Genomic DNA, 13,284 nt, shown 5'->3' with positions numbered 1-13,284 from the left:
ATCCAGAGATTTCAATATCTGAATTATTGTTCTAAGGATGTAATTAAAAAGGCCACTTGGGTCAGATTCCCCAAGTAATTTATGAGAAAGCTCAGAAAAAATGTCATAGTCCCAGGATTATATACTCCTGTCCATGATTACAAGTAAAAGGCGTATGATGCTAGAGAATTTCTATAATAAGCATTAGTGAGCACCCAGTATGCCTGTTGTAATTCAGTAAGGTTTATATATTTTAGCAAAATCAAATTAGGCATAGTATCATGTAGGCTAATCATATTGTACAAATCTCAGATCCCAGTGTAGAAATAATCATTTGTTCTATAGGAGACTTGTAAAATAACAGGTTTTTTTTTTTTTTTTTTTCTCTCCTTTCTTTATATTTTTTATAGAGACAGGGTCTCCCTATATTGCCCAGGCAGGTCTCGAACTCCTCGGCTCAAGCATTCCTCCTGCCTTGGCCTTCCAAAGTGCTGGGGTTACAGGCATGAGCCACTGAGACCAGCCAAAGCTGAGTGTTTTTCTTTTTTAACATGAATGCACAATTTAGACCTTGCAAAGGCTGTTAACTTTATAGATCAGTTACTATAAATAACCAAATCCTTATCAAAATGTTTTGCTACTCAAGGCAAGAGAGGCAACGCTGATCAGAAACAAACTATTAAGATAACTGCCAAAGTGGGAACTCTTAAAAGGAAGCAACAGATGAGGGATTTTCTGGAACAGTTGCCAAAAGATGACCATGATGATTTTTTCAGCACAACACCATTACAACATCAAAGAATACTGGTAAGAGGCATGAAATCATTGTTTTCTTTATCTGTATTAATTTTTGCATCTTTCATTTTTTTGGTATGGTTAGTGTTCATCACTAATAGGCCAAGGATCAGTAGCTTCCCTAGACGTGATCGTAGTCTTATAGCAAATGATCTGCTGATACATGCTATTCTTACTCGTTTCCAGAGTCTGCACTTCCGTTGGTTCAAAGGTAATGTTTATAGAATCAAACAGTAAAGTAAACCTAGAAATAGGCCAAACATGTATATTTAAAGTTTAATATACTACCAAGCAAACTTTTTTTAAAGGTGATGAAAGATTATTATCTACTGTGTAGTAATTGAAAGAAGGGATTAAGTGATAGTAGCACAATATTGAAAGATTTGAATGTATGAAAGAATTTTTGTATATGAAGAGTAGCATAACTAAAAATTTCAGTGATTGGAGTAAAATATTCACAGCAAATGCAACCAAGCTATTATCTGTAATACTAAGAACTCATTCAAATGTTACTGGAATAACAAAAAGTACCAGGATCACAGGAAAAGTGTGAATAAGAAGAAATTCAAAAGGCTGAATAAACAGTTGGGGAAGTCATTTTATCTAGTAATCCAAGAGAGTAAAATGAATTATATGTATACTTTCTAAATTATAGAATCTTTAAAAAAGAAGTTAAAATATCCACTGCTAACAGAAGCAGGGGTGATACTGATACAGTCATACATCAGTGGGTATACAAATTGAATCATACCTTTTAGTAAGAAAGCATTATGGCAGTATATTACAAAAAGCCCCAAAGATTTATTCTCGAGAGTTACTCTAAGAAATCCAAAAGCCCAAAATCTTTGCAGAGATACTTAATGCAGTTTTATCTTTACAGCACAAAACTGGAAAACAATCTGTATATCCAATAAAGATGTTTTTCATAAACACAGTAAAATACAGTACAGATATTAAATGTACATTTAAGACTCTAGAATTTAAATATAAATGTTAAGAATATTAAGATTTAAGTAATACAAAACTGGACTATGGAGTATAAAAATTCAAATAGTTGTGTTAGTGAGCTAGATAAAGGTAATTTTTTCATCTACCAATTNATAATAGACAACTGGACTATGGAGTATAAAAATTCAAATAGTTGTGTTAGTGAGCTAGATAAAGGTAATTTTTTCATCTACCAATTTCTTGTTGTCATTAAATCTTCAATTTAAAAAGGCTACGCTATGCTTTTCAGAGTTTAGTAACATCATTAGCTGGGCCCCCCCTTTTGTTTATACAGGTTACAGAGAGAAGTCTTTTAAGAGAGCCATCAGAGGTCCTGACAATGTTTTCTTCACAACACTATGGTCCACTAGCGGTTGTACCCTTTATGATATCCCACCATCATTTCAGGTTCTATATATGTAGATTTTAGCCTAAATCCAATAGTAGCATCATAAAGAACAGAACTAAAGTAGAAATAGCAACAAATTATCTCATTTTCTATGACATAGTTTTAACACAGCTTGAGTCCCTACTAAGTGCTTAAGTATAATAGTAAGTGAATTATAGTTTTGTTTTCTGTTGATATGAAAGGGCAGCAAAGTATGGCCCTGTGGACCAAATCCAGCCTACCACCTTTTTTTGTAAACAAAATTTTATTGGAACACAACCATGCCCATTTGTTTGCATATTGTCTATGGCTGCTTCCATGCTACAGTGCAGAGTTGAGTAGTTAGGACAGAGATTGGACTACAAAACCTAAAATATTTATTGTCTGCTTCTTTACAGAAAACATTTGCTGACCTCTGGTCTACATAACATTTAGAAGTAGGTGTTATTATCTTTGTTTTACACAATATAAATTAAAGGCTAAGGCTTTAAAGGCTAAGGCTCTGTCCTTGTTCCAAGGTGAGTAGGTATATGCAGATCTATCCCCAAAGGCTAAGGGAGCTGAGAGGCTGAAGAAAGAGGCTGACAAATTCAGTTTCTCAGAGAAAAACATTTAATGGAGAGCTGCAAATACAAGCTGTATCTCAGGTGGCTTCAGAATGATGGATCCCTGCACTGTTACCCACAGACTCAGGGCTTAAATACCACAGTTGAAATGGGTGAGTTCCTCTTTTCTCAAGATATAAAAATAACTTGAGATTCCTAGGCCTGTCAGATAGTGACATGCTTAACTTAGCGTGGATTAGGAATCTTGTAAAGGAACCTGTGTAGTCAAAATACCAGACGAGTCTTTCCAAGGGGCTTTTTAACAGCTCTATAAAGCTAAACTCAATTTCTCAAAGCAGTATGGTCATATTTGAAAATAGGCCATTTCAGTCAAAGCCGGCATATAAAATAACCCATGTCTCCAATGTGTCCTAGTACAAAGGAAAACATATTCTTATTGAAAATCATTATATTGCTACAAAATAAACATATGTAACAGTTTCCAGATTTTGGAGAACTCAGAGTGGAAGGTAAATTTTGCTTATAAAAGTATACTCAATTCCTGTAAGCTCTAAATAGCTTAAAAAAAGGTGTTCTTGACTCTTCTTTAATCAAGAGTTGCGGCCGGGCGCGGTGGCTCACGCCTGTAATCCCAGCACTTTGGGAGGCCGAGGCGGGTGGATCACGAGGTCAAGAGATCGAGGCCATCCTGGTCAACATGGTGAAACCCCGTCTCTACTAAAAAATACAAAAAATTAGCTGGGCATGGTGGTGCGTGCCTGTAATCCCAGCTACTCAGGAGGCTGAGGCAGGAGAATTGCCTGAACCCAGGAGGCGGAGGTTGCGGTGAGCCGAGATCGCGCCGTTGCACTCCAGCCTGGGTAACATGAGTGAAACTCCGTCTCAAAAAAAAATAATAATTATAAAAATTTTTTAAAAAGAGAATTTGACCAAGAAAACATAAGGCAGAAGGAGAAACCAAGGCAAGATTTAGTGCTGGAATGGAAGTTTATTAAAAAATTCTAGAGCAGAAACAAAAGGAAGGAAAGTACTCAGAAGAGGGCCAAACAGGTGACTTCAAGGACAAGTGTGTGGTTTAACCTTGTGAGTTGGAGGTTTACACGTTGGCATGCTTCTGGAGGTCTTCTGTTTCTTCTCCCAAATCTAACCTTGAGGTGGGCTGTCCGCGTCCCCGGTGGCCTGCTAGCACTTGAGAGTGTGCTTATCGGATTTGTACGCAGGCTCACTTGATGTTTTCTTCCCTTACCAGTAGAATGTCCCTAGAAAGTTATGTACCAGTTCAACTCCTCCCTTTTGCCTCTTAATGCACATGCTTCAGCCCACTGGCCAAGCTCCTGAGATCTTAATCAGGAAGCTGCTGATCACCAGTTTTAGGTGTTTTATTTATTGGGAGATTGCCTTTCACTGGTTCTGGCTGCAATTTATTATTATTTTAGAGACACAGTTAACAACAGCTTGACCATGGGATGGTCACCTAACATTCCTGGTGAGGGGTGGGGAGACCCGCTTATTTCCTGCTTATGTCTGACTAGCTTACCTGCTGTAGAAACAAATGGTATACCACCTCCAAACAAATCCCCAGTTAAGGGGGGCTGGGTAGAGTTCCAAACTCCTTGCCTTGATTTCAAATGGTCCTCCCCATGGGACTGAGTCCAATGCCAGCAAAGCCCTGAGGGTGCCACAAATACAAATGCATAAAAATGGCCAAATGGTGACACTAACAGCTAAGTCTAAACAGAGCAGAGCCCCAGCAACACCCTAGAAGAGGCAGAGGGAGGTTGGGTGCACATCAACAGCTCATCCAGTTCCAGTGTTTGTTGTCTTTTTCAAAATATCACACTCTTTGTGTCAGCAAAGCTTTGGAAGCAGCAGATGCTGTGGCAGAAAGAGAAGGGGAGGGAAAGTTGCCTGAGACAAAGGCACTGTGGCAGTTGCTGGAAGCTCCCTAATGTTCTTGCCAAAGCGTCACCTAGCCATGAGCAGCTGGCACTCATAGGCCATGGCCCCATCCAACAGAAGATCAGATAGGTGGGTCTGCAGCCTCCTGTGAATGAATACACAGGGCTCCCTGTATGGGCCACGAAAAATTATAACCAGCATAGGGGTCCAACTACTCACCACTTGTCAAAAGAAGCCAATATAACAAGAGCAAGATATGATAGAGTTTTATTATCTGTGCCAGCAAAGGGAAGTGTGGGTGGAATTCCAAAAGTTCCAGTCTTCAATTTGTAGAGTTGAACATAGGGGTTTATAAAGAAAGAGGGTTTGGAATGCAGGTGTCAGATGGCTCAATCTTCTCCAATAGCTTATGTTGAAGTATTCCATTTGGTGAAGGGGCCAGCACCATCCTGGGCCCAACCAGGTTACAAATTAATTGTAGTAAATCTTGCAGTGAATTTCTAGATGGGAATGAGTTTTGGCCTTGACTAGGGGAGAGAATTCTGGGTGTCCGGTTTGTGCCAAGATCCGGCCCCTGAAGCTTCTAAAGAAATATATAACCAGATAAATGAGCATGGTGTATGCTTAAAAAGCATCTAGGTAAATACATGTGCATAGGGCATGGGAGCATAGAACGGGCAAAGAAAGGGAATGAAGGTTCACAGCACATTTTGAAGCTGTATCAAGATGAATGGAAACACATACACAATTTATCTCAAAGTAATGTCTTAAAACTGGGGAGAAAGGAAGAAAAAAGTTTAAGAGCATGGTTTGAAGCCATGCTACAAGGTTACAGGCTGAATAAAGAGGGTGACAAATCCAGTTTCTCAGAAACATTTAATAGAGACTTTTGAGCAGAAGCCATCTCTTGGGTGGCCTCAAGATGGTGGATGTGTACACTGTTATTCCCCCAGACCCAGGGTTTATATACCATAGGGAATTTGCCTAAGGGCAGGATTTATGTTAAGTATATGTTTACATACGGTAACATGAAGGTTGTTTTGACCTAAGGACAAGATTTCCGATAAGTACATGGAAGTAGAAATCTTAGAGGCATTTCCAGAACTGGGGTTAATCAGAAGTCAGCATGGTGGATTAGCAGCTAAAAGGAGTTCCTCTAGCCTCTACTCCTCCACCTACTACCAGTGTTTTTAATTCTCTACTACTGTTTTTAAATGTTATAAGAAGGAAAACCAACTTAGCCCACCAAAAACTACTTTGTGATAATGAGAAAATATATTTTTATGGGTGCCTGCTGATAATAAATACTTGTTTTCTAGTTGCCAAGTTTCCAGGACAGTGAAGATGATGATGATATTCTACCAAATATGGACAAAAATCCAGCAACTCCATCATCAGTTGTCTTTCCATTGGCAAAAACTCCTCAATGTCAGCATGTCAGTCCTGGAATGCTCGCTTCCATAAATAGGTAAATATTCATGCATATGATATGTTAATTCTCTGCATCAGAGTAGTGAGGAACATTTAAACATTTCAGGAGGACCATAGATGCCAGTAATGGGAAGAATCATTTAAAAAAAAAAAAAAATCAAGAATGTATAATTCCTAGAAGGATGGACAGTTTCATCAAACAGGGTGCTTTTCAGTAAATAGCATTGTAATATAACCCACATTTACAGCTGGATAAATTTGAAATGGATCAAGGTTTTACCTGTAAAAACTAAAATAAATACACACAGACACACACACACATACCACCAAAAGAAACTTTGGAGAATTATTTTATAATACCAGATTAATGATAGTCCTTCTAACTATGATATAAAACCTATCAGCCATTAATGAAAAGATGAATAAAGTCAACTGTATAAAAATGTTCTAACAAATGTCCTAACCTGGTACCAACCACTACAAACAAAAGACAACCTGAGAAAAGAACATATGCAACTTGTCACAGGCAAAAGGCTGATTTCCCAAATATATACAGCGTTCCTACAAGTTAACAAGAAATACATTGTTAATTTTCATGCATTGCTAATGAAAAGGTAAATTAGAGTGATCTTTGCAGCAACAATCTGTAAGTATCTATCCAAATTATAAACACATGCCCTTTGACTTAGGAATTTTACTTGTAGAATTATGAATGTATAGCCTATTCATTATAGCATTGTTTATAATAGCAAAACCTCAAAAAATCCCTCAAATAGGGACTAATTAAATATGAATTCTATTCCTTTATGTAGTCATAGAAATTAATGAAGAGGCAGACACAGTGGCTGAAGCCTGTAATCCCAGCACTTTGGGAGTCTAAGGGGGGAGGAAAATTTGAGCCCAGGAGCTCAAGACTAGCATGGGTAACATAGGAAGACCCCCATTTCTACAAAAAGAAAAAAGTTAGCAGAATGCAGTGATGCAAGCTTGCGATCCCAGCTACTAGGGAGGGTGATGTAGAAGGACTGCTTGAGTCCCGGAGGTCTAGGATTCAGTGAACTATGATTGCGGCAATTACGCCCCAGCCTGGGCAACAGAGCGAGATCCTGTCTCATAAAAAAATAAATTAATGAAGATATTTTTTATTGCTATTATAATAAAATGCCTAAGATATATTAAATGAAACAAAGGTAGATGCAGTGAATAACACACTACTGTTTGTGTAAATAGAAGCTATGTGTATGCATATATGTATACGTATGTATATGTGTGTGTGTGTAATTGTTTTCATCTCAAAGGACACATGAGAAACCAAAACGTTGGTGATCTCTAAGGAGAAGAACTAAAATAGCTAGAGGAAGGAGAGGGGGGGCTTTTGAATTCTGAACCCTGTGATTATAGGAACAATTTGAAATATAAAAATAAAATCAAGAAAAAAGTAGGAGTGACCAACAGTAAAATGTCAAAGAAAAAAAGAGGGAAAGTTGTAAGAATGAGGCCTGAAAATAGGCTATTCCATTTGGCAAGTAAGAGGCCACTGCTGATCTTAGAGCAGTTTCTACTAAATGAGAGGCAGAAGCAAGATGATAATGACTGAGAAAAAAACTATTCAGTAATCTCAGGAAGCAAGCAAATTTTAATTTGCATTTGTTGGATAAAAATATAATTTTCCTGGACATCTACAAATTTTTTTATTTTTTTTTTTTAGTATTTAGTGCAGGTGAAAGCATATTGAGAGTACAATTTTGGACAAACTTTTTGATAAGCACTTTGGCCAAATCATCAAAAGTTCTAAAATATTCATTCTTTTGGCTGTTGAATTTTATTAAACACTAAGGAAATATGAGATTTAGACAAGCATGTATTTGTATGAACAAAGATGTTCATCACAAACGTAATACTGAAAGTTTGAGAATGACCTAAACATCCAAAAATAAAGAAATAATAAATGAAGATTTATCCATATAATGGAATATGAAACAACTAAAAAACTGTCTCCAAGAATTTTTTTTTTTTTTTTTTGAGTCAGAGTTTTGCTCTTGTTGTTCAGGCTGGAGAAGAATTTTTAATGACAGAAAAATGTCCAGTGGATAGTAGTTTCTAAAAGCTAGGAAAACTACCTTCAGTATGATCCCAATTTTATATAACAAATTCATAAGGAAGGAAATTTTTTAACTTACATATTACCAGCTATTATTTCTAGGTTGTAGAATGACACCAGTGTGGGTTGGGAGTTTTTGGTTTTTGTTTTGGGGGGTTTTTCTGTCAGTTTATATCACTTTTTTAATAGAAATCAGACTCACTTATGTCATGAATCTATATTATCCAAAGCTTTTTTCTTAAAAAATGATTTTCTTAGGCTTCTTCACTAGCGGTAGTAATTGACTTACTTTTCCTAACAGTTTTAAGTAATGAAACAGTTGTATCACTTCAGAAGTGAAAAACTTTTTGTCTTCAAAGAGGTCTCTTTGAAAACAGACTTTATCAGTTAGTTTTTTGTTGTTGTTGTTCGTTTTTGAGATGGAGTAGTCCAGGCTGGAGTGCAGGGGCACAGTCTCAGCTCACTGCAACCTTTATCTACCGGGTTCAAGCAATTCTCGTGCCTCAGCCTCCCAAGTAGCTGGGATTATAGGCACATGCAACCATGCCTGGCTAATTTTTGTATTTTTAGTAGAGATGGGGTTTCACCATGTTGCCCAGGTTGGTCTTGAACTTCTGACCTCAGGTGACCCACCGGCCTCCACCTCCCAAAGTGCTGGGATGGGCCTGTTCATTTGTTAAACAACTTGCTAACAATTGACCATGCTTATTCATTGCTAAACAGCAGTGTTTGGTTCACATAAATATCTTAATACAGTCACATTTACAAATTTCTACATGTCATGCCTTTAAGGTTGTTCCCAAATAGTCATAAAGGACAGGGGATACTCGGGTATGTAAGATCTTAGAGCCAAGGGAGAGGATGGAAATGGGTGTTCAGCTGTTATTTACTGTCATAACTGGGATTAGAAATTGTGGGGTTGCGGAATTTAACCAACCATTCTACTTGGCTTTTAATCTCTTAAGTCATGAGTCAAGCCTGTTCACACATAAGGGAAGAGATAAGGTAAAAGAAATGAGGGGGGGAAAAAAAAAAAAAAAAAAAAAAACTTGGTGGTTGGTATGGGGAATACAAGAAAGATATAATTGTGCAGAAATAAAAGGCTTGATGAGCTGGATTGGAAACCCAACACAGTTAGAAAAATTGAGGGTTTTCAATAATCAGGCATATCTTTAAAGTGAATAAACTGAGATTCAATTAGGATAGGGAAGGAAGTGAACAGGAGAGATAATGGTATAGCAAAAGGGAGTCGAGGACAAGAAGTCTCAGAATTTTGGAAAAGAGAAGCAGCAAGATACTGGAAAGATCGTAGATGGTTCAATGAAAAGTAAGCAAAGCATAATTTCCTAAAATAGTCTTATTCACTGTTTCCTCTAAGTGTTTTATCCATTGCCATAGGCACATTTTATTGTCTTTAAAATACAGAATATAATTTTTAAAGATGGAAATACGTTTGAGGTCAGGTGAGGTGGCTCATGCCTCTTGGGAGACCCAGAAGCGCAGATTGCTTGATGAGCTCAGGAGTTTGAGACCAGCCTGGGCAATGTGGTAAAACCCTGTCTCTAAAAACAAAAAAAATACAAAAGGTAGCCAGGCATGGTGGCATTGTGCCTATAGTCCAAGCTACTTAGGAGGCTGTGTTGGGAGGATCACCTGAGCCCAGGAGGCTGAGGCTGCAGTAAGCCATTATCATTGTCAGTGCATTCCACCCTGGGGGACAGAATGAGACCCTGTTTTAAAAAAAGAAATACATTGAAATTAATTTAGGCAATTGCTGTTCAACCTGTGGATAAAAGTATGACAGCTAATGTTGACTTAAAATTATTTTGTATCCAAACAGGAATGATTGTGATAAATATGTTTTCCGTATGCAAAAATATCATAAAGGTAATGGTGGTATTGTCTGGGGCAACATCAAGAAAAAATTAGTAAGTATTTCTCTTTACCCAACACATATCTCTGAAACAACTTTTACAAGTTATGTAACAGTCCCTGTCCCTGAGGTGCTTATAACCGAGCAAGTTATAATAATGAAGCCATGAATGAGGTAAGCACGTAAGTACTGTAGGATTACAGATGGCATCACATAGACTGAAATATTGCAGCAAGGGGAAAATGGGTAAAAACTTTGAAAAGAATGGGAAAAATATAAAGTAAGAAATTTCATCAAATCCTATCAGCTTTAAAATGGTTTCAAATATTTTTCAGATTTAGCTACTTTTTTTTCTTCAGATTCTAACATTTAAAATCCACCTACAGAAAAATTTTTAACTGAAAGATGCCTTAATAGAATGATCTGTGTCCTTTAGAGAAGAGTTTAGGACCATCCTTTATCCCCTTGAATTACTTTTTAAATTTTTAGTTTTCTGATTTTAATTTCAATAACAGATTACCAGATATAAGTACTAGTATTTGGGAAAACCTATTTCATCTTAAAGTTCCTCAAAGGAAGTAGCTAATCTTAGAGAATGGTAACTTATGGGAACCCCCTTGAGTCCCTTGCTTTATGACACTGAACAAGTACTTGAGCTTTCTAATAATTCATGTGTGGTATGACAATGGGGATCATGATTATATTGGTTTATGTTACTGAATGATTTTTAGGGCTAAGTGATATATGTGTTTTGCCTCATCTCAGAAACAAAAATACATTTAAATCACAGTCTGTGAGCATGAATTTGTATCCAAAAATTTCTTAACACAGTACTGACCAGGTGCGGTGGCTCATGCCTGTAATCTGAGCACTTTGGGAGGCGAAGGCGGGCAGATCACAAGGTCAAGAGATCAAGACTGTGTTGACCTACATGGTGAAACGCCATCTCTACTAAAAATAAAAAAAATTTACCTGGGAGTGGTGGCGCGTGCCTATGGTCTCAGCCACTTGGGAGGCTGAGGCAGGAGAATTGCTTGAACCCAGGAGGCAGAGGTCTTGAGCCGAGATCGTGCCACTGCACTCCAGCCTGGCGACAGAGAGAGACTCCGACTCAAAAAAACAAAAACAAAAACAAAACAGTACTTACTCTTAGTGTAAGGGCTATCATATTTTTTATTCTGTTCTTTTTTATTTTTTAAAGATTGCCAGCTATGGCCAATAGTTTGATAAGCATTGTAATGTGTGTGAGCAAGCACTTCAAACTTGCCATATACATTATTACCATTTTAGCCAAGAATTTCAAGTACAGAGAATTTAAATTTTGCTAGTATAAAACATTGTACTATTATAATAACGGACTATAGGTAAAAATAGTACAGTATTTACTCTTCCATATTGTATATGGTAATTATAATTACTATAATTATAATAATAAATTGTGTTTATATTTTAAGTTTAGTAAATGAATATATTCGTCACTTAATTACTCAATACATCTGTGGTAACTTTTGGAGGCCCATAGACTACATCCTTTAACCGCAACAGCATTAGTTTATAATAATTTCTTAGAACTGTGTTTGCCAGCAGTGGGAAACAACATTGAGTAAGTCATAGTTCTTGCCCTGGATATACCCAAGAGAATTAGGCATTTCACAGATAATTTTAATGTGATAAAGTATTGTTATAGGTATATGTTCAAAGTACTCTGGGGATAAGCATGCTAATTGTCTAGGTTTGAGGTAGGCTTCACCAGGAGGTACCATTTAGCTATTAATACTAACTCTTTTATAGGTTGAAACTGATTTCTCAGCTCCAACATCAAGAAGGAAAACTCCATTTAACCCAGGTAATATATCTTTCTTTTGTGGCTCAGTTCTATTATAAGGTAGGTTCTTTATTTAAATGATATTAAAATTAATTGCTCTCAAGTGGACAGACTTAGCATTTTGTTCCTTATAGTTGTTTTCAGTTTTATCCAAAGTACTTTTAGAAATTTCTTAATCTTTTTATTAAACTTCTCTTTACAGATTTAGGAGAAAACTCTGGTGTTGGAAGACTTTTCACTAATGCTATGGAATCTTTAGATGAAGAAGAGAAAGATTATTATTTTTCAAACTCTGATTCTGCAGAGTAAAATGAGAAAATACGATTCCTGGGGGTTTTACCATGAAACAGACAGAGTATTTGTATTTTCAATTGAAGTACATGTATTTTCTTTGTAGTTTATGAAAATGTGGACTTTTTTGAAGGTCTCGTGTGTTTGTATTCAAAGTAAAATATCCTCATTGGTGCAGCTTACTAAAATTTAAAGAAAATTGCTTTTGCTTGTGTAGATATCTGTAAATTTGTTTTTGCACATTAAAATATATATAGATACTTCTTTTTAAATGATAATCTCAGTCTGTTTACTTTAAGAAAATCATTTCCCATTTTTTTAATTTCAAGAAAATTTTACTACCATTTAAGTAAAGGAAGGTGAAAGGATGACAGAGGTTGTATTGGCAGCTACTGAATTCATGAAAACCTTTACGTTAGCATTTGTTACCAGTTGTTGTCCAAGCCTGATGTTTAAATTACACATTGTTGAAACTGACATGCTTGTCTCCTGATTTGTTTAACTTGTGAGATTGGTCTGTCTATGAAACCTATGTAAATTTAGTTTATTACTTTGCCATTATTTTACTAGGTGAAATTAGAGAACAAAATCTCTTCTTTATTTACATATGCAGATACAGCTTAAATATTTTGACTAAACATTCAGTTAATAGATTCACCATTAGGAGTTAAATTAATATGTGAAATTTCTTTTAGAAATACATTTTCGTTTGTTATGAAACTTGACATAGGATATTTTCCCTCTGGCTACACATTCACCTACAACTTGTTCTCTAGTTAGACTGTTCAAATAAAGTTAGTTTGCTTTTATAGTATTTGTTTCTTGTTTTTTGTTATTACTGGATGATAGATATACAAACAAATCACATTTTGTTACTGGTCCTGTTTAAGTTTCCTCAAGAACAAATACACAGGTAATAACATTTTCTTGTTTCTTAAGTATTTTAGTCAGAGCAGGCATGGTGTCATATAGCTGTAGTCCCAACTACCTTGGAGGCTGAGGAAGAAGGATTGCTTGAGTGTAGGTGTTCAAGACTGAAGTGTGCTATGAGCATGCCTGCATCTAGCTACTGCACTGTAGCCTGGGCAACAGAAAAAGACTCCTTCTCTTAAAAAAAAGAATTTAGATGTAATAATGAGCAGTTATATA

The 13,284-nt window shown here is 36.4% G+C and overlaps 1 protein-coding gene across 5 annotated transcripts in view; it reads left to right on the top strand.

The window, feature by feature from the left end:
* MIS18BP1 (MIS18 binding protein 1) overlaps positions 1-13,284 on the top strand; it is a 69,196-nt gene that overhangs the window by 37,650 nt on the left and 18,262 nt on the right. For 3 of the 5 annotated variants that reach the window (XM_037731815.1, XM_017509832.2, XM_017509831.2), the window contains exons 13-17: positions 626-786; positions 5,934-6,082; positions 9,987-10,074; positions 11,811-11,865; positions 12,047-12,949. In XM_037731815.1, the coding sequence (XP_037587743.1) occupies positions 626-786; positions 5,934-6,082; positions 9,987-10,074; positions 11,811-11,865; positions 12,047-12,153 (560 nt within the window). In that variant the 3' untranslated portion in view covers positions 12,154-12,949. Of the gene's footprint in view, positions 1-625; positions 787-5,933; positions 6,083-9,986; positions 10,075-11,810; positions 11,866-12,046; positions 12,950-13,284 lie in introns of those variants that run through there. The other 2 variants (XR_001819441.2, XM_017509833.2) reach the window with 2 other exon arrangements.

Source organism: Cebus imitator, unplaced genomic scaffold, assembly GCF_001604975.1.
Source record: "Cebus imitator isolate Cc_AM_T3 unplaced genomic scaffold, Cebus_imitator-1.0 Scaffold423, whole genome shotgun sequence".
Taxonomy (NCBI): Eukaryota; Metazoa; Chordata; class Mammalia; order Primates; family Cebidae; genus Cebus; species Cebus imitator.
Note: the sequence above shows the minus strand (reverse complement) of the source record. Positions and strands in the feature narration are given on the sequence as shown.